At 43.5% G+C, this 27,760-nt stretch overlaps 1 protein-coding gene across 13 annotated transcripts in view; it reads right to left on the bottom strand.

Annotated features, from left to right (window-relative positions):
* Window positions 1–91: 91 nt before the first annotated feature.
* ZHX3 (zinc fingers and homeoboxes 3) overlaps window positions 92–27,760 on the bottom strand; it is a 137,893-nt gene continuing 110,224 nt past the window's right edge. For 12 of the 13 annotated variants that reach the window (XM_073236602.1, XM_073236606.1, XM_037012837.2 and 9 more), the window contains 2 exons: window positions 8,239–11,222; window positions 92–6,265 (listed from right to left, as the gene is read on the bottom strand). In XM_073236602.1, the coding sequence (XP_073092703.1) occupies window positions 6,255–6,265; window positions 8,239–11,074 (2,847 nt within the window). In that variant the 5' untranslated portion in view covers window positions 11,075–11,222 and the 3' untranslated portion in view covers window positions 92–6,254. The remainder of the gene's footprint in view (window positions 6,266–8,238; window positions 11,223–27,760) is intronic. The other variant, XM_037012847.2, reaches the window with a different exon arrangement.

Genomic DNA, 27,760 nt, shown 5'->3' with positions numbered 1-27,760 from the left:
AGTGAGGTAGATCTCGCCCACGGCGTACATCAGATGGGAAGTTTCTCTAGCTTTCTTTTTGACCCCTCCACAACACAATCAGCAGATGTGATATGATACATATTTACGTTTTTATTTAGGAACAAGCAAAACAATGTGGAGTACCATTTCGGCCCATTTCAAATTGTATAAGCAGTTTGTCGTTCCCCTCCCATATCCAAATCCACAGATATAAAGTCTAGGAAATGTGCAATTTGCATCTTAGAAATAGCAGCATCCCCACAGGGGACCTTGTGAGGCCTGGAGGCCCAGCCCACCAAGGGCAGCCGGCTCCTTCCACTCTGGCAGAGCCACAGCCCAAAGGCAAGTTCCCATCTTTCTGTCGAAAACACTATCTGGGTTACCCCCCTTTACCTGGGGTGAAGAACTCCCATTCCACCCAGGCCTAACTGAAGAGAATGCCTCCCTCCCGGCTTGGTCTCTCACACTCAGCCACCATCACAGAGGGGGACGCTCTCTCACAGTTTTGCGAAGTTACAATTTGCCTCTGGACAAACGAACAGGGCAACTACCTTAGCACCAAGATGATCACTTGCTCAGCCATGAGAGGCAGGAAAAGCACCGAAAGCAAACTGCTGGACAGCTGCTGGGGAACAAAGGGCTTGGGCTGCAGACCAGAATGGAGCGTGCGGTAGGAAACCAGGAATCGGGACCTGCAGGAAGGAACCTGCCAGCCCTTGGCAACCTTCCCAACCCCCACAAAGACTGCTCAGAAAACTTACAGCGAACAATGGCTGGCAGGGGAGTGGGGAAGGTTGGCATGTTCTCTCCATGCAATAATTATGGCACAGTCTGGCCCACTGAGCAAAGTGGCTGCTGGTCTCACTGGGCGGCCCCCAGTTCCCATGCTGGATCCCTGCTGAGGGGCAGGCGCTAGTTGTCCCACTCCTGTCACCCTCGGGCTCTCCCATTTCAAGCAAACTGCAAGAATGAGACAGCTGTATGTATGGTCAGGACCCAGGGGTGACAATCTTGCTCTCTGCACACAAATCACAGACCACCAGGAGCCGCGAGGGGATTCTCAGCCTCTCACAGGGTGTTTGCTCTGGGTCTGACTCTTGGAGCTTTCTATATTCAGCAACTCTGAACAGACTTCATCCCAGCAGTTCACCTTCAACTCTAGCTACAGTTGAGTACTTTCAAACCATCAACTTATCATGGAAAGGAACAAGTTATAAAGCATTAGCCAACAAAAGCTATTCAATAGCCCACTCAAGTGCTCCTGTGCGCACATGCACGCGGCAGAGCCAGTCTCCTGAAGGAAGAGGGACTAGAGGCAGGTAAAGCCTCAGACTCCTCTCAGGTCCCCTGGCTTGCCACGTGCCCCAGGTGGACAGCAGGAAAGACACTCAATAGCCGGAAGACAACCTCAGGCCCCACCAGAATGGCCTGCTCGCTGTGCTCACCCTCAGCCTCAGGCCTAAGCAGAGGACAAGCCAGGTTCTGAGGGCTGCTGGCGACACACAGCAGTAACCACACATTCTTTGTGAAGCCCTGCAGTCCTGCAAAGTCACAAGATGAGATCATTAGGAATCCAGGCCCAGGGGCTTCCCCCTGTCCTTGTCCGTATGTGACCAGGCCCACCTAGACCATCCCAGACCTTGGGACAGAGAATGGCTGACGCCTGCTGGGTCCAGGCCACCATGTCTCCAGTCTGGGACCCCATTCAAAGGAGAGGCCAGAACTGCACGCAGATAGGACAGCCAGTCTTGACAAGTGAGCACAGGACTAAAAGAACCAAAAAACGGCTCTCGATCCTCTACAGCTAAATTCCTGCCTGTGCTCCTTTCACGGCAGAGCCACATGCAGATCCTGGGTCAGCCCAGAGAGAACTGGGGCCAGCCTCCCCGCCCCTCCCTAGTGTGGTCCAGCGCTCGGAACACTAGATCCAAACCAAGGCCTGTGGGCTCTGTCTGGAATCCCTGCTGGTCTGGGTAGCAAGCCAGGAGCATCCACGATCATTGCGTCCACCCTGCCACTTGGTGGAAATCAAAACCCCTCCCTCTGTGAGAGGTCATGTACAGCCTCCCAGCCCCGTGTGGCACAGCTCAGCCATTGAAAATGGGCCCAGGAAATCAGCACGGCTGGGACCTCAAACTGAAGCTTGGGGAGGGACTGTTCTGGAGAAGGCTCAGGCCCCTCACTCCCCGCATTCTAGGTGTTGGAATTGTTCTGAAGGCAGCTGTGCCCCAGCCACATGGACCCGGTCCCTCTCAGTCTGGGAGGAAAGGCTGGGAGGGACGCTGATTCAGGAGACCCTGAAAAGGGGGTCTGGGTTGGAGTGAGGGGAACTGAGCCCTGTTATTCTGTATCCAGCCCCAGCAAGCTACTGGTTTTGGCCTAGATGAGCTGGCCATGTGCACTTTTACGTGTCTGGAGGATTTTTCTTCTCCAGCACACAGGTGAGCCTTGCAAATCAATGGGATGCATGAAAATTTAAACTTAATACAAAAGGTGGGTCAAACCCAAAACCTGCCCCAAGTAAAATCTGAGCAAGAAAATTGAGTTAGGGGGGGACTTTAGGGAAAGCCCAAACTCCAGGTCTGGTTTTATTTAAGATTTCCTTGGCTGGCTCTCCTCTCCTGCAAAGTGGGCTGTCACTTGAGCCCATTACTTGGCCTGTGATATTTGAACTGACAAAGCTGCTCCAATCCAAGGATTTTGGTCTGAGAAGAGAACAGGAAGACAAGAGGCTCTAAGGCCCAAGACAGGGCAGCATGAGCAGGGAGCCACGGGGGAGAGTGTGCAGAGAAACACGAGCCCGCAGCCAGAAAGGTGGGGACCTGCCGTCCACGGAAGGCAGCCTGGCACTGATGTCCCAGAGCCCGAGGGGAGAGGGAGGTGACCCAGGACCTGTCACTGGGTCAAACCCATGAGAGCCACATCGCAGCCTGGAGAACATGCTGAAACTTCCTAGTGGGACAGCATCCCACGGCCATCAGACCCCAGCTACAGGGTCCCAGCCAGCACTCCACTCAGCTCCCACTGCCAGAGAGCAGAGCGCCGGGGCCTCGGGTGGAGGCACTTTGGTCCACCTCAACAGCTGCCGGTCGGTCACTCAGCCACAAAAGGAGCTCTGGGTCACACTGCCACCAAACCCCTGAGTGCCGGCCAGTCATCCATCCAGGGAATCCTATTTCAGGAACCTGAGGTTCTCAAACATGAGAGCCTTCCTCCAAAACCAAAAAGCTCCTTAATAGTCAAGAATAATGTAAGTAATCAAAGTATGCAAAATACATGTATCATAAACCCAGATTGCCTTTATCAGGTGGTCGTATGGTTTCACCTGTTAAAACTGGATCTACAACCCATGTAAAAAATATAATAAATCAAACATGTACAGACATAGGCAACAAAAACACTGCAATGTTCCACTCCCTCTGACAAGTCCAAGTGCACACAGAGAAGAGGCAAAGGATTAGCCACCTTATAAAAGAGGCTTTTTCTTCAGGAGTGACTAACCCCAGCCCACCACCTACAGCCCCAGACCACCTCCTGCCATTTGTGTCCTCCGCATGTTGCCAGGCTGGTGTGGGCATCAGGCACCCAGTCGGCTGTGTTCACAGTTCTGCACCCAAAGCTCTGGGCACCTGCATGATGATGCAACTGTGTCTCTCACCATCACCTTTGATTCATCTGATTCAAGCTCAAGTCCCTGACCTCACTATTCATGTGGGTCCAAGAGCACAGGAAGGAGTGGGTCTGTCAAGTGAGCTCCTTACCTGGGCAGCCTCACCATCTGCAGTGTGACCCTGGCTTAGGGCAGGGCCAGCATCTGTGAAGACAACATGCCCAGGTGACAGCACCCTCCCACCTTCTAAAGACAAGCTGGCTGGGTCACTTCTGTGTCTGCATGAACTCATCCACCATGTAATAATTTTTTCTGCTTTGCTGTTTGGGCTCTAAATGAAATGTGAATACAAATAAAACAATAAAAAAAGTCCCCTCTAAAGACACCACCTTGGGCCAGTGCACACAGGGCTCTGGGAGTGGTGCTGGCAGGATGGCGTCTCAGGAGCATGGAGGTGACTTCACTCTGCGCCATGTCCCAGCATTCCCTGAAACACAGGCTACATTATGTTCCCCGACACCCACGAGCCCCCACGTTCCTTGAGCGTACGTGTCAGATGTACCTTCCATGAGTAAAGTATCAAATGAATATTTGGACTGTACACACATTTATATATAAATTAATCTGCACATACATAAACATGAAAGGGGAAATTCCAGGTATCTGTTCTCTGAAGGATGGTAACATTTGCCATTCTTGGCAATTCTGCAAAGAGGCCTTTGGGGCTAAATTGCTTTACACCCAAAATGGAAAGGACACAACAACAGGGGGCAAAACTTGCCAGGTACTCACAAGTCACCTATTTGAGACAAGAGGAGGTTCCTATTGGGACAGGGAGAGCAGGAGACTCTTTCAAAGAAGAATGGGTCCAGGGCTTTTGGTTCCAAGCAAACTCTCTCCTGGAAGGCAGAAGGTGCCGCCACCGTCATCATCCTCAGAACCACAACACCAGGTGCCTGTCCTGTTCAGCTCCTGGGTGGGGTGGGGGAGGACAGTGCCTAACCCACCCCCGGTATTTCTTGCCCAAAGCCCCTGCCCTCTCCCTGGTGCCCTTCAGTGCTGCTCACCCAGCCAGGGACCAGTGCGCCCCTGCCCTCTCCCTGGTGCCCTTCAGTGCTGCTCACCCAGCCAGGGACCAGTGCGCCCCTGCCCTCTCCCTGGTGCCCTTCAGTGCTGCTCACCCAGCCAGGGACCAGTGCGCCCCTGCCCTCTCCCTGGTGCCCTTCAGTGCTGCTCACCCAGCCAGGGACCAGTGCTTTGGGAAGCAGTGGTTTCTAGGAGGTGAGCAGAACTGCAGGGGCCCCTGTGCCTGGCCCGCTGCACCCGGCTGCTTTCAGAGGAGTCAGTCGCAAGGAAATGGGGATTCGCTGTTAGTAGAGCTTTGTAAGCCAGCTTCCCAATGTTTCAAAGGCACCTTTTCCTGTGGTCTTCTCAGTCAAAAAAAAAAAAAAATGGATGTGAAGGTCAAGCTAAAGTAGACAGAGATCTTGCTGCCAAGTTTGGGGATATAAATATAGAACCTGAAAGACATCCTCACAAAGACCTATCCAGTGAGGTCCAGCATGCCAGGAGTACCCTGGGTGGTGTTCTGCCCGGAGCGCCCACAGGCAGGTCCACCCCAGGTGAGAGCCCTCATGTCCTGAGTCCCATACGCCCTCACTCGCACTCCCAGACAAGTGCGGCCGTCCTTCCCAAGACACAGGTGGCACTGAAGCGAGTGCTGAGACAAGGCTCCGAAACCATGAGGCGGAGCTACAGGCCGTGCTAAGCACTTTCACTTTCATTCCCCCCACCCAATTCTTCTTTCAATTTTCCTCTTATTCTAAACATGTCTAGCTTTTTTAAAAAATGTGAGCACATTGGTCAGTACATAAGCCTTAACAACAAAAGTTTCTTTAGTTGATCTGATAACTGCAAAATTATGGTCCATGATTCAAGTTCCTGTGAGAAAGCAGAATTGCTGTAACAACTTAAGAGAATGGTAAGCCTCAAACACTAATCACACAACCAATCTATTTCTTAAACTGTGGGTAAGAGCGGGTTCTGCACTGATTATCCCAGAAGCCAAGGCAAGCCTGGCATGTAACTTTGCTGGTCACCATGTAACGTAGCAGAGATGTCTTCAAACACTCTGCCTTCCTTGAGGAATGCGAAGGGCTACAGAGGGTCCAGATGTGGTTCTAAGTGTCCAGCCGTGGAGGTGAGGGGCACATGGCCCCAGCGCTCTCCAGGGAACAGACACAGGGCATTTCCAGAGATGATGTGAAACACGATGCTTTGGTTTGCTAACCAAGGCTTCTATGTAATGAAAGTGTTAATAATTTGAAGTTTTATTAAAAGTGTATAGGCGGATTTATATGTTAAAAACTTGATTCCGTGTCTATGAATATGAAATCTGAACTACTTTATCCAACGGAAGGCAAGGGAAGGTCCTACACAGTGGAAGGAAGAACTGGCGCAAACTCTGGCCTGTGCTTGCGCGCTGGAGGGGCGGGCTCTGGGCTGTGTGCGAGGCCTCTGGAAGCTCCCGGGCACGCCCAGCACCTGGCCATGGAACGGGGTGTGGTTGCAGAGTCGGGCTGGGCCTTCCATGCGGCAGGTGGGATCTTAGACTGGCCAGTCCTTCACAGAAATCGGTTCAAATTCAGTCTGTTTCTGAGGAGAAAACACAGGCCTGTCACTGCCATGTCAGCCGCCACTTGTATGGCCTCAGGCAGACAGGATCTTGCCATGCCAGGCAGCAGCACTGCTTTTGGGAGCCTCTCAATCCCATGAGCAATGTCTTCCTGACTGCCACCCCCCACTGCCCAGCCTGAGAGCGTGTGGGGAAGAATGGGCAGTGTGGTGGTGGGGGGGCTGCGGGCTACAGCCAGCAAGACCTCCTGACTGTCCTTGCAACCGCCGCCCACCCAGGCCCAGGGGCTGCAGCACAGCTTTCTAGGCCCACTAATCCTTTACTCGCCTCAGCCTGGGCCCTCTGGAAGCCCTCTGCACTCTGCCTCAGCCTGCCCTCTCTCTCCTGTCTGTGCATAACGCACTGTGATAATAATAAGAGCAGCTGGGGCTGATTTCTATGTATCCCCTGCTGTCCTCACTTCATCTGTGACTTCCAGCCCTAATGTCAAAGTCAGTGGGGCTGTCCCAAGACTTCGTCATCTCTGATGCCTGCAGACGTGGCCCTTGTGTTGAGGCTGCTGAGAAAGCCAGAAAAACCAACTGCATATGAACACACAAGCCCTTGCCATACCAGGGTCACCGCCTCACATAGGAGAGGATGAGGCCACATGGCAAGACGGTCCCCGGCCACTCCTGCTCTGTCCCAGCAGGGACATGACACTTCACTTTGCATGGGATTTAATAGCTGAGGGGAGCCAATGCTTAGAACTCAAACCCATTCAACCCAGCTCCAGGTTAGCTTTTCTTAGCCTGTAGTAAAATATTCACAAAACCTACCATTTTAACCAGGTTTAAGCACACAATTAAGTGGCACTTAGTACATTCACAATGTTGTGTAAATCCCACCCTACTCCCAGCTATCCAAGAGTATACTTTGGTAAGACTTTAATAAAAAAGAAATTAGTGCGTTTATGTTCCCAGCAATCGATGCCATCTTACTGACATAGCCCAATCCAAAGGGCCCTCCCCCCAGGGGGAGCAGGCCCACCCAGGGCTGGAGGAGATGCCCCAGGCCACCAGCCCTGTGAAGCCAAACCTGTTCCCGCGGCCCAGGGGCTCCCTGTGAGGACCTCACTGACTCATCGGGGCCTGGAGGAAAACAGGGTAAGTCCAGAAATACCAGGTCTTGGAACCAACTTCTAAAGGTGTACAAAGCAGAAAATCTGAGGATCCAGATACTTCCTCAGTTTCCACAGCCTCCTGTGAAGAGCTAAGTGCCACAGCTCCTTGCCCTCCTGCAATGAGGCCTCTAAGGAGGAGTCCAATCCGTAAGGGTGGGAGGGAGGAGAGAGGCCGGAGCTCAGGGATCAAGACCCTAGGAAATCAACACCCAGGAGCACGGCCCGTTACAGCTTCAAAGCCATCTTCAGTAAAATAATCTCAAGTTTTCTTTCAAGTACTAATATCATGATCCAGAGAAACTGAGGAACAAAATTCAAGCTTTTGATTCCACATGTGTCTAAGAGGAAAAATGACTTTCTATTCACTTTTATATCAGGAAGAAAAATAAAAATTCAAAGACAGGATTTTCATAATTAAAAAAAAGCATTTCATGTATCTAAGGACAATTAAAGGCTCTTTTTCCATTTGTTCACCAATCTGAGTTGGATTTCCTCAAAGGTCCTATTGCTCTCCTGCTCAGGGGTTGTGGTTCTGCCCTCCTCAGATGATGTTGGGACCTATTCTCCTGCTAAGAAATGGCTAGAAAAGCTTGGACCCTTGTAGGTTCACTATGACCCTTCCCCTGCTCAGGTTACAAAAAAAATGAAACAAAAACAATTCTCAACCCTTTATCATTTAATCTCTAGTGGCCTCTACTGCCAGTTGCTCCTGAAGTAGCCAGGCAATTTAGTCCCACTGCCAGGCAGCCTTAGAAACAGTGACAGCCCCCACCCATGAGTGAGCCCTCGCCTGCCCCCAGAGGATGGCCCCAGGTCCCGTGGACTCCTTACCCAGCTGAAGTCCAGACAGGGGACTCGGTGTGTCTAAGGGCTCTGAGCTGGCCTCAGGGGCACCGGGCTCCCACGACTCACTGTTTTCAGACATCTCTGAATAGGTGTCACCCATCCCTCTGTGAACTGCCGCAGGGTCGCCAGGGCCTGGGTCCTCACTGACTGTGTCTGCCACGGCGCGGGTCTCCTCACCCATTTTCCCAGCAAACCACTGCTTGACCTGCTGGGCGCTCATCCCGGTCTTGTCGCAGAGGCCCTGCAGGTCCTCCTCATACAGCATCTTGTGGACCATGAAATAGTCCTGCAGCAGCTCGCGGTTGCCAGGGGGTATGAGCAGCAGCCCCGGGGGGAAGTTACCCCTCTTGTAGTCTTCGTACCACTTGAGCTGGCCATTCTTCAGGGCGTACCTGCTGTCGCCAAACCAGCGCACCACCTCGGGCCGCGGCAGGCCCGTCTGGGCCCTGATTGAGTCATAGTCCTGGTTGCTCGGCCACTGCGTCTGCACAAAGAGCAGCCGCAGCAAGTGCCGCTGCTGGGCCGTCTTTTTGTAGCTTGCTCGGCCTGGGGGCTGCTCGGCCAGCTTGTTCAAAGCATCATCCTCCAGCTCACAGGCGCCCAGCCCTGGAAGATCACTCTTGCCATTGCCTTCAGTGACCCTTAGATTCTTGAGGTTGATTTTGATGGGGCTGACTTTGCGTACCCCAGAGGCGCAGCTGCCGGCCACTTCCAGGGAGTCATTGTCACCAGCCAAATCCTCCTCCCTGCCCTCGTCCCCAGCAGCCTCCTCCTCCTCAAGGGAGGCACTCCCATCGGCCTTCCTGGTCCCCTCGGCATTCAGCTTTTTCCGTCTCTCTGCGAACCAGCTGTCAATCTCTCTCCGGGTCATTTTGGTTTCAGTCCTCAAGCGGTCCAGCTCCTCATCGAGAGGGAGGGGGTTTTGTGCAAAACTGCTCTCCAGGGCTCTGAGCTGCTCCGGGGCTCGCTCCTTGTATTTGGTTGGTGTGAAGTCAGGGGTCTGGTGCCAGGACTGTCGCCTGGCGGAAGGGTGGATGGCCAGGGGAGCCGCTGTGGGGACACAGGGCACCTCAGGGGCCTTAGACGACAGGGAGAAGGGCATCTCTGGTACAGAGTCAAGGATGATGGAGCTCTGCTCCCCAGGCATCATGGCCCTGGAGCCCTTCAGGTTGCGGCAGTGGTACCTCCGGTCGCTGAACCATTTCCGCACCTCTCTGGTACTGAGGCCGGTCACTTTGGTTAGATGCTCCACTTCACTCTGCCCTGGGAACTGGTTCCGGCAGAAGCTTCCTTTCAGGGCTGACAGCTGTTCATGCGATTTCTTATTTTTGTAGATGCTGGCATCGAGGAAGGCTTGGGAAGTTATGCTGGGGCACGCGGTAAGGAGCGACTGGGCAGCATTGACCACCTTCACAGCTGACGTGGTATTTGAACACACAGTGTTAATGGGCGTGACATTTGACTGCTTGGGGACGGACGTAACAGCCAGGGGGAGAGATGAGCTTGGTGCCTGCAACCCATTGGCCATCAGTGGCTGAGTGACCAGGAGTCCCCCTGCTGTGCCTTCTGGCTGCCCCACAACATGACCTGGTAGAGCAGCCTGGATGAGATGCTGGACGTTACCAGCACTGGCCACCAGGGGGGTATTCAGAACAGTGATTGTGGGCTGGGGTGCAGACTGAATGACTGTATTGAACATCTTCTTCCGGGCATCCTCGATCTCCTCAGGGGACCAGCTGATACCCTGCTTCAGCCTTTGGGCTGTGAACCAGATCTTGAGCTGTTCTTCTGGGTACTTGGTGACCACGGTCAGATAGCAGAGCTCGGCCTTGGTTGGGTAGGGGAACTTGTGGAAGGAGCTCTTCAGAAAGCTGTTGGAGTCCATGGCTGCACTGTAGGTGGGGATGCTGCTCAGGGGGATCATCACTCTGGGGAGGGACTTGGATGTGGGCAGTGGCTGGTGGGCATGGTGTTGGGCGTGCAGTGGGGGCGGCTGCTGGAGGGGGAGGAACTGTGCAATGCCAGCCGGCAGAACTGGCACGGTTCCCATCAGCGGCCCGTTGGCCGCATGCGGGGCTTTGGCGGAGCTGGTGGATGCCTGGCTGGCTGGGACGGCCCCGTTGACAGAGGAGTGGTCCCCCACCCTCGCCTCTGATTCGCCAGCTGATGGGTTTGGTAAGGCCTCACCAGTGGGCTGACTGGGGATGTTCTCCTTGAGTGTATGGATTTTTTTGGCTTCAGCTTTGCCTTTCATTATCTTCATGATTGGAGTTTTGGTAATGATGATTTCGGCCTGTCCATCTGTCCCTTCGGTGCTGGGCTCGCCCAATAGGTCAGGAGTGCTGGTGCTCTCAGGGACACTCTGCTCCACGACTACATGATTGTCTGGCTTGGCCACATTCCACACAAAGCTGGCTTCCCCCGAGTGGCATTTGGCATTGTGCAGAGAAAGCCCCTCAGGAGTTTTTGCCAGAAAACTGCATTCACTGCAAACAAAAGTTGGGTCCTTATTGAAGTCTGTGTGCTCTGCGCTTATGTGTCCCACAAACTGAATTATGTCCTGGGATTTGAAATCACAGTATTTACAGGAGTATGAGTAGCCATCCAAAGTACTCCGGTGCCCGTTGGCCAGTGTGGTGCCGTCAGCACTGCCAGAGCTGGGGGCCACCTCGCTACTAGGGGCAGGTGCTTCTGGGGACGGATCCTGCTGGAGTCCTTCAGGCAGGGCCTCAGCAGGCAGGGCCTCCACACCAGCACCCTGCAGGACAATGGTCTTCACGGGGATCATGCACGGGGTGGTGGATTTCCGCTTGCTGGCCATGGTGGTGACCGTGATCGGGGGTGAGAGGAGGCGTGTCCCGTCGAGGGCCTCACTGTCCACGTTCCAGCCACTCCATGATGGCCAAAGAAACAGTTTCCAACGGCAGCTTTTTCAGTTGTTTGCAGAAACCAAGTTGTCCCTATTAAGCCTGAGGAGGAGGAAGAAAAAAATGAGCAAGGTCTCTTAAGCTCCGTCTGTGTACTTCTGAGATACCAGACCCACTCCACGGTTTGCCTTCTGTCACTGGGCCCTTTCACCAGAAGCTCAACAACAGCTCCTATGTGAGGTTTGAGTCGGGAGTACCCCAAGACACAAATGGAACAGTGCCCTGAGGGGTAGCCTGGGGACCTTCCAGTACCATTTGATAGGCTTGTGTTTTGTATTTCCTTCTGTATCCTTACATTAAGTAACTCAGATTAAAAAACAACAACAAAATAATCCTCTTTTGGACCTCCAGATTAATTCTGACCATGTCAGAGTAAGAACAAAAGTTCCTAGTGTAATTCTTGTTTAAATGTTTGGGCCAGCAAGGGCTTCTCTTTTCATAGCCTTCCCACATATGAGAACAAGACGACGCCTCCGCCTCTCCCAAGCCAGGCCCAGGGGCCAAGTCAGCGGCACTTGTGTGAACTAGGGGGCGGGGGGCGGGGAGCTGGCTGCCAAGGAACCCGGCCTCTCTGTGGCCGCCTGCTGCCTATCACAGGGAAGAGGCCACCTCACAGTTACAGGATGTCCCCAGCCCACTGTCACCCAGGTGAAGCCAAAAGGCAGAGGGTCAGGGAACCTACACACCAGGTTTGTGGCCCGGGAAGCTGTGCATTCTCTCTGGGTGCAGGGACACAAAGTGTGGCTTCACCTTGGGTGTGTGCACTACATGTGACCTTGTACTGTACTTACTTTTTAAATTTCTTTTTGTGTCTTTATTGTTCCTTTAAAAACCCTCTTAAATCATTTTTTTATTATTAAAGTGTCATTAATAACAGTCCCTGTGATCAACTTATATTGTGAATGCAAATTACTATGCCCCTTTATGACCTTCCCCCTCCCTTTGGTCTCTTTTCAGTGTCTATGAGTCTACTGCTGTTTTGTTCCTTTTGTTTTGCTTTGAAAAAACCTCTTAAATCTTTGATCCATTTAAAATTTATTTCAAAGGCTGGGGTGACTGATTTGCTTACATGTAAAATAATAACAACTATAATTCTTTCATGAGATGCCACGAGAAAAGTATTTCTTTTTGATCCCTGTTAACACAGTATCACCACAATCATCATTACCTTTCTTTTAGCAAATTGTAATATGGATAATGACTAAAATAATAGTAATGCTAATATTAAAATCATGTTACCATCAGTATTTGGATATAAAAATTAAAATTAAAATGTCTTTATTCAAATTCTTAGTAAATTAACACAGCGAACTATTTTCCTGTTTGTAAGTCTAATCCTGATTATTATGATGATAAAAAATAATTACTATTAAAAATAATTGGGGTGGTTTAAGGATAAACATACACCCAGATCAAACCGCTTGTCATGATTTCCCCTACCAATCTGAAATCTCAAGCACATATTTTTACTTAATTTTTTATTGTAAAGATAAAAATACCAATATTAAGTGAAATTTAATAAAGTAAAATTACCTATAATTTTGTATACCTTTCCATCCTGCCCAAATATTTTATATGTATTTTTAATCATAATGGGTACACACTTGTGTTTCATTTTTTTCCACTGAACATTGTATCATAAACATTTTCATTAAATAAGCTTTATAGTTATAATAGTTAATAGCTGCCTAATAATGTCTCACTATGGACTGAACTCCTCCTCTGCTACTGAACAGGCTTTCAGTATCCAACTCTCATAGGTGACAGTGAAATGACCTCCTGGGTATATAAGATGTATTTCTTCTGTCAAATTATTTCCTGAGGCTAAGTGCACAGAAATGGGTTTACCAGATCAACGAATATCAACATTTCTAAGGTTTGCTATATATTTTTGGCAAACATTTTAAATCGAGTGTTTTACGATTCCAAATCAGGAAGACTAAGAGTGATATAGTTACGTATCCAGACAGCAATTCAGATTTTCAGATAAGTCATTGAAGACTTCAGGGTATCTCCAAGAGCAAGTGACATTAAAAGGAACACAGAAGTTGGACTTCATAAAAATGTAAAGCTTCAAAGGTCACCATCAAGATAGTGAAGAAGAAAAGCCACAGAATGGGAAAAAATATTTGCAAATCTGTATCTGGTAAGGGGCTTGCATCCAGAAGATATAATTCTTACAGCTCAATAACAACAACAACAAAAAAAGACAAATAACCCAATTTAGAAACAGGTAAAGTATTTGAACAGACATTTCTCCAAAGAAAATATACAAAAGTGCTCAACATCAGTAGTCATTAGGGAAATGCAAATCAAAGCCACAATGAGACACCACTTCATGCCCAACAGGGTGGCTATAATCACAGTGACAGATAAAAACACATACAGGTAGGTGATGATGTGGAGAAATTAGAGCCCTCCTACATTGCTGGTGGGAATGTAAAATGGGGCAGCCCCTTTGGAAAACAGTTTGGCAGTTCCTTGGAACTGTTAAATACAGTTACCATAAGATTTAGTAATTCCACTCCTAGGTATATACATAAAAGTAGTGAAAATATGTCCACACAAAAGCCTGTACAGAACTATTCATAGCATTGTTAAAATAACAGCCAAAAAGTAGAAACAACTTCAATGTCCATCAACAGATGAATGAATAAACAAAATCTGGTACATCCATGGTAAGGTATTGTTCAACTATGGAAAGAAAGGAAGTACTGATACACACCTCAACATGGAAACATCATACTAACCACAAGAAGGTAGACACAAGAGGTCACATACTATATGACTGCATTTGTATGAAATGCCCAGAATAGCTAACGCCATAGACAGAAAGCAGATCAGTGGTTGCCAAGGGCTGCAGAGAGGGGAGGATAGGGAATGACAGCAAATGGGTACAAAGTTTCTTTCTGCCCTGATGAAAATGTTATAAAATTAGATGGAAAATATTCTAAAAGCAGATAGTGATGGTTGCACAAAACTGTGACTATAAAAAAACCCACTGAAAGGACTTTAAACCCAAGCAAGGTAGAGGCACTCAGTTCCATAGATGAGGGTCACTGGTCTCACTTATAAGGTTCCAGTAGAGGTAATGCCCCATATGTGTGATCCGTGCTGACTTACCTTGGCCCTACCTACCTCTGTCCTGGGTAAAGGTGAACGGCAGTGGCTGGGAGCATAAGGCTCGAGAGGAGAGGGGAAGAGAAACAGACCTGCAGGCTGAAAGCAGCACTCACACAAATGAGGGGCTACGTGCTCCCAGAGCTGCGCAGCCAGGGAGCTTCAGGCGCAGGGAAGGACAGGATCCCACCTACCCGGCACAGACACCTGGGACCGGAGGCCCTAACTGCTATTTACGATGGGGCCGAGGCTTCACTGAGGAAGTTAATGTTCCTGGCATTTTATTTACTAAGACTGAGAAGTGGACAACCTGAAGATAGATATGGTTTTGGGAAATAGTCCCAATGTCATTCAAAATTAAGTCTCAAAGTAGCCCTAAACTGTCATTTAAATAAATGATCCAGGAGACTAACCCTGCTAACCATTCTCTGAACACTGAAGGCAATTAAAAAACGGCAGTGGTGGGGGGTGTCAGCAACTGCCAGCGTTTACCAAGTTTACTACTGTAGGGAGTGCGTTATACACATCCTCACAGCCAAGAGGAGGAACCACCCTCATCCCGTTTTATTGACAAGAAAGACAGGCTCAGAGAAATACAGTAACTGCCTGAAGGGCACCCAGCTAGGAGGCAGCAGAAGCCAGATATGAACTCAGGCACTCTGGCTCCAGGGTCCGCACGGAGCTCTCTGAGCAACCACAGTACTGCTGGAATAAGGGTTGCATGACTTTCCAAAGTGATCTCCTCCCAGCCCCAACAGCGTGTATTTGGAAAATTTTCAAGCATACAACAAAGTTGAAAGAATTTTAGAGTAAACATCCATGTACTCACCACCTAGATGCTCACATTGAGGCTATTTCTAGCAACACTTGGTAAGTTTGGGTTTATCTGTCATATGTTTAAAAAGGGTATCCAGTGAAAGTGGTGCTTAAAGAGTAAAGCTCCAGTTACCAAGAGTACACTCACGGACCACATCTGACCAATGCGGGATTCATTACCACGTGGAAACACACTGGTTCTTAAGTCAAGCCCTGAGTGACGTGAGCTGATATAAATGTAAGGTTCTGTGCTGCCAAAAAGCTTCACAGGGAAGGGCCAGATGACAACAGCATGTTCATTGTTTCTTTGTACAATCCTTTCTATACCCTGTCTAGAAATTTTCTGTCTTGTAAATGGACTTTTTTTTTTAAAGCTTTTTTAAAAAACATACATTTTTTTTAAAAAAAGCATATGTTTTTAAAATGAGGAAATAAGAACAAAAGTATATAACTTAAAAAAATCTATCTTTGGGAATTGGGAATTGCTTGATTCACTAAATTAGCAAAGCTGCAGCTAATAATCACTAAACTTCACACTGCAAAATATACATGTGGAGATTGAAATATATATAATATATATGGAAGTGTTTGTAGATCAAATCCTTAAAGGGCTTAGCTTTAAATTACAGATAAATTAGGAACTTAAAAAAAAATTCTGAGGAAGGAAGTGGGAGGACAATAAGAATTCAACAGAAGAATTCAAATGTGTAGAAAGGTGACTCTCAGACTCTTCCCAAGCGTTATGGTAGTCTGGACTTAGCCCTCCTGGATGTACAAGGCACAATTTACTGTTAAAAACAAGAATAATGGGAGAAACTGACAGAGTTACAGAAACATTACCACAGGGAAAGATTTGAATATACTACTACAGGCTTTTGAAAGATCAAGTCAACAACAAAAAGGATGTAAAGAATGAGGCTGCTATAATGAGGCTAATTTGACAGATACAGATACAATGTTGCATATGCTAATCAACTTCATAGTCTTTCAAAAGCATTCATGAAACATTTTTAAAAGTTGGTGATGTGATATAAGGTAGCCTTGGCTTAAAAAAAAAACAAACTTGTTAGTAATACAGGTTTTTGTTGGTATTTATTTTTTTTACTTTCTACTCCAAATTATGCTCTGTGTAGAAATTTACCTCTCAGAAATAACAAAAAAAAGTGAATCCTCCCTGTTCACCTAAGGGATAGCCATTGTTGATGAGCTACTGTCCATTATTTCAGATATGTTTTCTAGGTATAGGTTCCTTAAAAAAAAAAAGGGGGGGAGTTGTATTTTTACACTCTGTTCGGCTCCTCCCTTTTCTTCCACAACAATGTAGCTTTAATATCTTTCTCTGTTGGAATCTACAGTTAATCTCAGTTATAAATGATGTTCTAATTTATGGTGCATCATAATTTATGTAACCAATCTAGCTGTTAGACAGTAGTATTTCTCTATTTTTTTAACTATTACAGACAGTAGATAAATGACTGTATCTGCATATATTTTTGTGCACTTGAGGATTTCTGAAATTCTGAATTTCTTACAAGTAGTAAAATACAGTTAGTAAAATATAAAATTGCACTCCAGTAGATGGTACTGATTTTTCACACTCACCATCAGAATGAGAATGCCCTCACTATCACTGCGTATTATTACTATTTCTAGCCTTTGCTAATTCAGTACATAAAAACTGGTCATTATTGTTTTAATTTTCATTTCTTTATAGGCATGGCTAAGAACATTTTCACATGTCACTGACATTTTGTAATTATTTTTTGTCCATTTTTCTATGGAATTTTAAGAGTTCTCTACATATTAAATAAATTAGCTCTTCATCATGTCATAGATGAAGCTGTGGTTTATACCAAGATCACAAGGATGTCTTAAATATTAAGAAATCTCTAAAAATAATTTCATTAATAAAAGAGAAAAATCAACTCAGCATTTAATAAGATGACACTCCAGTTTTTATTGTGGTAAAAACCATAAAATTTAAACCATCTTAACTACTTTTAGGTGTACAGTAGTGCTAACTATATGCACAGGTTTACAGCAGACTTCTAGAATTATCTTCATCTCCCATAACTGAAACCCTATACCCACTGAACAATAGTGGGTCCCCCCTTCCCTCTCACATAACCCCTGGAAATCACCATTCTACTTTCTGCTTCTATGAGTCTGACAACTTCAGATTCCTCATAAAAGCAGAATCATGCAGTAGTTGTCTTTTTGTGACTGGCTTATTTCATTTAGCTTAATGTCCTCCAGATTCATCAACGTTGTAGCATATGATATGATTTCCTTCCTTTTAAAGGCTGAGAATATTCCACTGTATTCATATACCACATTGTCTTTATTCATCTGTTGATGGACATTTAGGTTGCTTCCATCTTTTGCTTATTGTGAATGATGCCGCTATGAACATGATTCAAATTTCTCTTTGAGTCCCTGCTTTCAATTCTTTTGGGTATATATCCTGAAGTAGGTTTGCTGGACATATAGTAATTCTACTTTTGATTTTCTGAGAGAACTTCATGATGTTTTCTATACCAGCTACACCATTTTATATTCCTACCAACAAGAAGAGGGTTCCAATTTTTCCACATCCTTGTCAACACTTGTTATCATCGGTTTTTTGCTTTGTTGGGGTTTTATTTTGTTAGTGGTCACCCTAATGGGTATGAGGAGATATCCCATTTTGCTTGATTTTCAGTTTCCTAATGATTAATTATGTTGAGCATCTTTTCATGTGCCTTTTGGCCATTTGTAGAGCTTCTTCAAGATATGTCTATTAAAGCCCTTTGCCCATTGTATAATCAGGTTGTTCTTTGTTGTTGTGTTGGAGTTATTTATATACTCCTTATCATACACATGGTTTGCAAATATTTTCTATTCCACAGGTTACCTTTTCTTTCTATTAATTGTTTCCTTTGATGCTCAGAAGTTTTAAGTTTGATATAGTTTGGTTTTATCTATTTTTGCTTTTGTTGCTTGTACTTTTCATGTCATATCCAAGAAATCATTGCCAAACCAATGTTATGAAGCTTTTCCCCATTTTCTTCAAGCAGTTTTATAGTTTCAGGTCTTATGTTTAGGTCTTTAATCTATTTTGAGTTAATGTTTGTATATTGTACAAGGTAATGATTCAATTTCATTTCTTTGCATGTGGCTATCAGTCTTTCCAGCAACATTTGTTGAAAAGAGTATTCTTCCTCTATTGTGCCACCTTGGCACCCTTACTGAAGACCATTTGCCCACAAATATGAGTGTTTACTTCTGGGCTCTCTATTCTGTTCCACTGGTCTATATCTGTCTTTATGTCAGTACCACAGTCTTGATCACTATGGCTTTGTAATGTTTTGAAATCATGGTGAGTTCTCCATCTTTGTTTTCTCTCTCAAGATTGCTTTGGCTATTCAGGATCCTTTGAGATTTAATACGAGTTTTAGGACTTCCTTTTTCTACAAAAAAAAAAAAAGCCACTAAGATTTTGATAGGGAATGCACTAAATCTCTAGATGACTTTGGGTAGTATAGACATTTTAACAATATTAAACCTTCCAATCCATGGACATGAGATATCTTTCTATTTATTTGTGTCTTCTTTCATTTCTTTTGGCATTGTTTTGTAGTTTTTACTGTACAATCCTTTTGACTCCTTAAGTTTATTCTTAAGTGTTTTATTCTTTTTGATGCTATTGTGAGATTGCTTTCTTAATTTTCTTATAGGATTTTTCATTGTTAGTGAATAAGAAAGCAACTGATTTTTGTGTGTTGATTTTATGTCCTGCAACTTTTCTGAATTTTCTCATTCTAACAGTTATTTTTGTGGAATCTTTAGGTTTCTACATATATGATGTTATCAGTAAACATACAGTTTTACTTCTTCCTTTCCAAGCTGGATGCCATTTCTTTCTTTTTCTTAACTAACTGCTTTGCTTAGACTTCCAGTAGTATGTCGAATAGAAGTGATGAGAATGGGCATCCTTGCCTTGTTTCTTGATCTTAGAGGAAAAGCTTTTGGTTTTTCACCATTAAGCACAGTGTTAGCTGTGGGCTTTTCATATCTGGATTGCATTATGTTGATGTAATTATCTTCTATTCCTAGTTTGTTGAGAAATTTACCATGAAAGGATGATTGATTGATTCTCATATGTTTAACCATCCTTGCATTTCCAGAATAATCCCACTTGGTTATGGTATATATCCTTTTAATGTGTTGCTGAATTTGATTTGCCAGTATTTTGTTAAGCATTTTTGTATCAATATTCATCATGGATATTGATCTGTAGTTTTATTTTCTTATAGTATCTTTGTCTGTTTTTGGTATCAGAGTAATATGACCTCATAAAATGCATTTGGAAGTGTTCCCCTCTTCAATTTTTGAGAGTTTGAGGTTTGGTGTTAATAATTCTTCAAGTATTTGGTAGAAATCCCCAGTGAAGCCATCTAGTCCAGGACTTTTCTTTGTTGGGAGGCTTTTGATTATTGATTCAATATCCTTACCAGTTTCAAGTCCAGCCAGATTTTTAATTTTTTCATGATTCAGTCTTGGTAGGTTATATGTGTCTAGGGATTTATCCATTTCTTATAGGTTATCTGATTTGTTGGCACATCCTTTCTATTTTTGTGGTAACAGTTGCATTTTTCCTCTTTCATTTATGATTTTTGTTATTGGGTTTTCTTTCCTTTTTCTTAGTCTGGCTAAGAACTTGTCAATTTTGTTGGTCTTTTCAAAACACCAATTATTTCATTGAATTTTTAAAATTATTTTTCTATAATCTATTTTGTTTATTTTTGCTCTGATCTTTATTATTTCCTTCTTTCTGCTAACTTTGGGTTTAGTTTGTTCTTCTTTTTCTAGTTCCTTGAGAAATAAAGTTAAGTTGTTGAAGTTGTTGATTTTAGATCTTTCTTTTCTTAATGTAGGCATTTACCGCTATAAATATCCTTCTTAATACTTTTACTGAATCCATAAATCTTGATATGTTACATTCTTTTAAATTTATTTCAAGATATTTCCTATTTTCCCTTGTGATTTCTTTGACCAATTGATTGTTCAAGAATGTGGTGTTTAATTTCCACATATTTATGCATTTTCCAGTTTTCCTTTTGCTATTGATTTCTAGTTTCATTTCATTCTGGTTGGAAAAAATAATTGGTATTATTTCAATCTTAAGTTTGTTAAAACTTGTTTTATGTCCTAACATGTGATCTCTCTTAGAGAATGTTCTATATACATTTGAGAAGAAGATGTATATTCTCCTGTTGTTGGGCAGAGTGTCCTCTATATGTCTGCTAGGTCCAGTTGGTCAATAGTGTTGTTCAAATCTAAACTCATATTCTTGAGAAGATTTAGCAAATGAAGGAAAAAAGAAGGAAATGTCCTTAAATAAAGGATTTCTACCATAAACCACAGCAAACATCATACCAAATAGTGAAACATTCAAGTCAGGAATAAGATAAGGATTCCCATTATCATTATTTAACACTGTAACAGGGCCCTAGACAGTAAAATATGATTAAGGAAAAGAAATGTGAGGAATAGACAGTAAAAATGATGAGACACATTGGTGTTATTTGCATATGAGGGGACTGTCTAGTGAGAAAAATCTCTTGAAAAACTATTATACCTAGTAAGAGACCTGAGTAAGATAAGATACATTTGCAATACACATGAATCATTAACTTTCCCATGTGCCAAAAATTAGAGAAGACAATGGGAGGGGAAAAGAGCACATTCACATTAACAACGAAGTCTTACAAAGGTCTGAGAGTAAACCTTATAAGACATCTGTAAAATCTATATGACAATAGCTACAAACCTTTATTAGGAGTAAAAATGGAGACCTAAATAAATGGACCGCCAAAGATTCAGAATTATACAGATGGCAGTTCTCTCTAGATTAATCTCTAAATTCAGCACACATATGATCACAATCAAAATGCCATCAGGTAAAGCAGATATTGTATAATGTTAATGGTAAAATCTAGGTGGTGAGTATATATAAATATACACTATAAAGTTCTTTCAGTTTTTCTGTATATTTGAAACTTTTCATTAAAAAAGTGTTTGAAAAATGCCATCAGGATTTTTGATGGAATTTTAGCAAGCTGAATCTGAAATTCTTCTGGAAGGAGAAGCATACAAAATAGCTTTAAAAGTTTTGATACATAAATATTTTTAAAAACTTGCTTTATCAGACATCAAAACAAGAAATATTTACTTGTTTTTTAAACTTTATGTATCCTATATTATTTGAATTATCATCAAAACAATGGATAAAGAAGATTTGGTATATATATATATATATATATATATATATATATATATATATATATATATATATATATACACACACACACAATGCAATAGTACTCAGCTATGAAAAGAATGCAGTCTTGCTATTGCTACAACATGGATGGACCTAGAGGACGTTATGCTAAGTGAAATTAAATCAGAAAGGAAAAGACAAATATCATGTGATTTCACTTATATGTGGAATCTAAAAAACAAAACAAATGAACAAACAGAAACAGACTCATAAATACAGAGAACAAGCTGGTGGTTGCCAGAGGAGAAGGGAATAGGAGGATGGTTAAAATAGGTGAAGGGGATTAAGAGATACAAACTACCAGTGGTAAAATAAGTAAGTCATGGGGATGAAAAGTACAGCATATAGAATATAGTCAATCATATTGTAATAATTTTGTATGGTGAAAGACGATAACTGTACTAATCATGGTGAGCATTTCATATAATATATATGATTGTTGAATCACTGTGTTGTACAACTGAAACTAATATTATATGTCAACTACAATTAAAAATTTTTTTAATTTAAAAAATGTATTTTAAAGCTTGACCAATTAAAATAATGTATGATCAGCATAAGAAACGATAAATAGATGAATGGATCATTTAGACACACTTCTTAAATATGAGGTTTTCAGAATTTGAGAGGGCTATTTTTAAATCCATTTGGAAAAAGATACAAATCTGTAAGTATTAGGACAACTGAGTTTAATCTCTAACTTACATTATAAAGAACAGTAATTTCCAAGTGAATTTGACAGAGAAATATAATAAGTGAAATTACAAACATATCAGAAAAAATAAGTAATTTTTTTAAGTTGTACGAAGAAAATTCTTCCTTAGCAATACTCAAAACCTAGAAACCACAAAAGGGTGATTGACTTGACTATATAAATATTATAAACTTTTGAATACTACTAAAGGAAACCATTAATAAGGTTTAAACACAAGTGACACACTGGGAACAAATTTATAAAATATATTACAATTACATGGTGGGAGCCAAGATGGCGGCGTGAGTAGAGCAGCAGAAATTTCCTCCCAAAACCACATATATCTATGAAAATATATCAAAGACAACTCTTCCTAAAATAGAGACCAGAGGACACAGGACAACATCCAGACCACATCCACACCTGTGAGAACCCAGCGCCTCGCGAAGGGGTTAAGATACAAGCCCCGGCCCAGCGGGACCCAAGCACCCCTTCCCCCCAGCTCCCGGCAGGAGGAGAGGAGTCAGCAGGGAGGGAGAGGGAGCCCAGGACTGCTGAGCACCCAGCCCCAGCCATCCAGAACCGAGCGCAGACACAGTGCATGCGTGGGATCCTGGATACTAAGGAAACAGGAAGACAGGACTGGTGAGCAGGTGCCTGAGGCCAACGCCGGAGAACAAAGAAACGGGAGCGGCCATTTATTTATTTTTTTTCCCTCTTTTTTTTTTTTTTTTGGCAAGTGCTTTTTGGAAGTCTTAAAGGGAAAGGGACCCCAACACTAGGGAAACAGGGAAGCAAGACCAGTGAGTGGGTGCCTGAGACCGGCGCCTGAAGACAAAGAAAACTGTGCGTTTTCTTTTTCTTTTTTTAAAAAAATTATTTATTTAATTTTGCTTTTTGTTTTTTGTTTTTTTTTTTTGTAGTTGTTGCTGTTGTTGTTTTGGTCTGGAGAGTGCTTTTTGGAAGTCTTAAAGGGGCATGGCAGGACACTTAGCCCAGAGGCAGGGAATCTGGGGTTCTCTGGGCACTCTAAGCCCCTGGGCAGCAGGGAGCACAGAGGCCCCTTACGGAGATAAATAGCCTCCCGGCCGCTCCCCCTCCAATGGAGCTCCACCATTTTGAAGCAGCAGCCCGAGCCAGGCCAAGCCCACAGCAACAGCGGAGATAAACTCCATATCAGCTGGGCAGGTAGCATAAGCCCTGTCTGCGTGCAGCTGCCCAGCACAAGCCACTAGAGGTCGCTGTTATCCCAGGAGAGGAAGGCCACAAACCAACAAGAAGGGAAGCTCTTCCAGCTGTCACTCGTACCAGCTCTGCAAACTATCTCTATCACCATGAAAAGGCAAAACTACAGGCAGACAAAGATCACAGAGACAACACCTGAGAAGGAGACAGACCTAACCAGTCTTCCTGAAAAAGAATTCAAAATAAAAATCGTGAACATGCTGACGGAGATGCAGAGAAAAATGCAAGAGCAATGGGATGAAGTCCAGAGGGAGATCACAGATGTCAGGAAGGAGATCACAGAAGTGAAACAAACCCTGGAAGGATTTATAAGCAGAATGGATAAGATGCAAGAGGCCATTGAATGAAAAGAAACCAGAGAACAGGAACGTATAGAAGCTCACATAGAGAGAGATAAAAGGATCTCCAGGAACAAAACAATACTAAGAGAACTGTGTGACCAATCCAAAAGGAACAATATATGTATTATAGGGGTACCAGAAGAAGAAGAGAGAGGAAAAGGGATAGAAAGTGTCTTTGAAGAAATAATGCTGAAAACTTCCCCAAACTGGGGGAGGAAATAATCGAACAGACCACGGAAATACACAGAACCCCCAACAGAAAGGATCCAAGGAGGACAACACCAAGACACATAATAATTAAAATGGCAAGGATCAAGGACAAGGAAAGAGTTTTAAAGGCAGCTAGAGAGAAAAAGGTCACCTATAAAGGAAAACCCATCAGGCTATCATCAGACTTCTCGACAGAAACCCTACAGGCCAGAAGAGAATGGCATGATATACTTAATGCAATGAAACAGAAGGGCCTTGAACCAAGGATACTGTATCCAGCATGACTATCATTTAAATATGATGGCGGGATTAAACAATTCCCGGACAAGCAAAAACTGAGGGAAACCACCTCAACAGGGCATCTTACAGGGACTTCTCTAGGTGGGAGCACTCCTAAAAAGAGCACAGAACAAAACACACAACATATGAAGAATGGAGGAGGAGGAATAAGAAGGGAGAGAAGATAAGAATCTCCAGACAGTGTATATAACAGCTCAATAAGTGAGCTAAGTTAGGCAGTAAGATACTAAAGAGGCTAACCTTGAACCTTTGGTAACTACGAATTTAAAGCCTGCAATGGCAATAAGTACATATCTCTCAATAGTTACCCTAAATGTAAATGGACTTAATGAACCAATCAAAAGACACAGAGTAATAGAATGGATAAAAAAGCAAGACCCATCTATATGCTGCTTACAAGAAACTCACCTCAAACCCAAAGACATGCACAGACTAAAAGTCAAGGGATGGAAAAACATATTTCAGGCAAACAACAGTGAAAAGAAAGCAGGGGTTGCAGTACTAATATCAGACAAAATAGACTTCAAAACAAAGAAGGTAACAAGAGATAAAGAAGGATACTACATAATGATAAAGGGCTCAGTCCAACAAGAGGATATAACCATTCTAAATACATATGCACCCAACACAGGAGCACCAGCATATGTGAAACAAATACTAACAGAACTAGAGGGGGAAATAGACTGCAATGCATTCATTTTAGGAGACTTCAACACACCACTCACCCCAAAGGATAGATCCACCGGGCAGAAAATAAGTAAGGACACACAGGCACTGAACAACACACTAGAACAGATGGACCTAATAGACATCTATAGAACTCTACATCCAAAAACAACAGGATATACATTCTTCTCAAGTGCACATGGAACATTCTCCAGAATAGACCACATACTAGCTCACAAAAAGAGCCTCAGTAAATTCCAAAATATTGAAATTCTACCAACCAATTTTTCAGACCACAAAGGTATAAAACTAGAAATAAATTCTACAAAGAAAACAAAAAGGCTCACAAACAAATGGAGGCTTAATAACATGCTTCTAAATAATCAATGGATCAATGAACAAATCAAAATAGAGATCAAAGAATATATAGAAACAAATGACAACAACACAAAGCCCCAACTTCTGTGGGACGCAGCGATAAGCCTCTAGCCAAACTTATTAAGAGAAAAAGAGAATCAACACAAATCAACAGAATCAGAAATGAGAATGGAAAAATCATGACAGACTCCACAGAAATACAAAGAATTATTAAAGACTACTATGAAAACCTATATGCCAACAAGCTGGAAAACCTAGAAGAAATGGACAACTTCCTAGAAAAATACAACCTCCCAAGACTGACCAAGGAAGAAACACAAAAGTTAAACAAACCAATTATGAGCAAAGAAATTGAAATGGTAATCAAAAAACTACCCAAGAACAAAACCCCGGGGCCGGACGGATTTACCTCGGAATTTTATCAGACACACAGAGAAGACATAATACCCATTCTCCTGAAAGTTTTCCAAAAAATAAAAGAGGAGGGAATACTCCCAAACTCATTCTATGAAGCCAACATCACCCTAATACCAAAACCAGGCAAAGACCCCACCAAAAAAGAAAATTACAGACCAATATCCCCGATGAATGTAGATGCAAAAACACTCAATAAAATATTAGCAAACAGAATTCAACAGCATATCAAAAGGATCATACACCATGACCAAGTGGAATTCATCCCAGGGATGCAAGGATGGTACAACATTCAAAAATCCATCAACATCAGCCACCACATCAACAAAAAGAAAGACAAAAACTACATGATCATCTCCATAGATGCTGAAAAAGCATTTGACAAAATTCAACATCCATTCATGATAAAAACTCTCAGCAAAATGGGAATAGAGGGCAAGTACCTCAACATAACAAAGGCCATATATGATAAACCCACAGCCAACATTACACCAAACAGCAAGAAGCTGAAAGCATTTCCCCTGAGATGGGGAACTAGACAGGGATGCCCACTCTCCCCACTGTTATTTAACATAGTACTAGAGGTCCTAGCCATGGCAATCAGACAAAACAAAGAAATACAAGGAATCCAGATTGGTAAAGAAGTTGTTAAACTGTCACTATTTGCAGATGATATGATACTGTACATAAAAAACCCTAAAGACTCCACTCCAAAACTACTAGAACTGATATCGGAATACAGCAAAGTTGCAGGATACAAAATTAACACACAGAAATCTGTAGCTTTCCTATACACTAACAATGAACCAGTAGAAAGAGAAATCAGGAAAACAATTCCATTCACAATTGCATCAAAAAGAATAAAATACCTAGGAATAAACCTAACCAAAGAAGTGAAAGACCTATACCCTGAAAACTACAAGTCACTCTTAAGAGAAATTAAAGGGGACACTAACAAATGGAAACTCATCCCATGCTCATGGCTAGGAAGAATTAATATCATCAAAATGGCCATCCTGCCCAAAGCAATATACAGATTTGATGCAATCCCTAACAAATTACCAGCAACATTCTTCAATGAACTGGAACAAATAATTCAAAAATTCATATGGAAACACCAAAGACCCCGAATAGGCAAAGCAATCCTGAGAAAGAAGAATAAAGTAGGGGGGATCTCACTCCCCAACTTCAAGCTCTACTACAAAGCCATAGTAATCAAGACAGTTTGGTACTGGCACAAGAACAGAGCCACAGACCAGTGGAACAGATTAGAAACTCCAGACATTAACCCAAACATATATGGTCAATTAATATTTGATAAAGGAGCTATGGACATACAATGGTGAAATGACAGTCTCTTCAACAGATGGTGCTGGCAAAACTGGACAGCTACATGTAGGAGAATGAAACTGGACCATTGTCTAACCCCATACACAAAAGTAAATTCAAAATGGATCAAAGACCTGAATGTAAGTCATGATACCATAAACTCTTAGAAAAAAACATAGGCAAAAACATTTTAGACATAAACATGAGTGACCTCTTCTTGAACATATCTCCCCAGGCAAGGAAAACAACAGCAAAAATGAACAAGTGGGACTATATTAAGCTGAAAAGCTTCTGTACAGCAAAAGACACCATCAATAGAACAAAAAGGAACTCTACAGTATGGGAGAATATATTTATAAATGACAGATCCGATAAAGGCTTGATGTCCAAAATATATAAAGAGCTCACATGCCTCAACAAACAAAAAACAAATAATCCAATTAAAAAATGGGCAGAGGAACTGAACAGACAGTTCTCCAAAAAAGAAATACAGATGGCCAACAGACACATGAAAAGATGCTCCACATCGCTAATTATCAGATAAATGCAAATTAAAACTACCATCCTGCCCAAAGCAATATGATGGCTGCCATCCAAAAGACAAACAACAACAAATGTTGGCGAGGCTGTGGAGAAAGGGGAACCCTCCTACACTGCTGGTGGGAATGTAAATTAGTTCAACCATTATGGAAAGCAGTATGGAGGTTCATCAAAATGCTCAAAACAGACCTACCATTTGACCCAG

The sequence above is a fragment of the Manis javanica genome, chromosome 5, assembly GCF_040802235.1.
Source record: "Manis javanica isolate MJ-LG chromosome 5, MJ_LKY, whole genome shotgun sequence".
NCBI classification, from domain to species: domain Eukaryota; kingdom Metazoa; phylum Chordata; class Mammalia; order Pholidota; family Manidae; genus Manis; species Manis javanica.
Note: the sequence above shows the minus strand (reverse complement) of the source record. Positions and strands in the feature narration are given on the sequence as shown.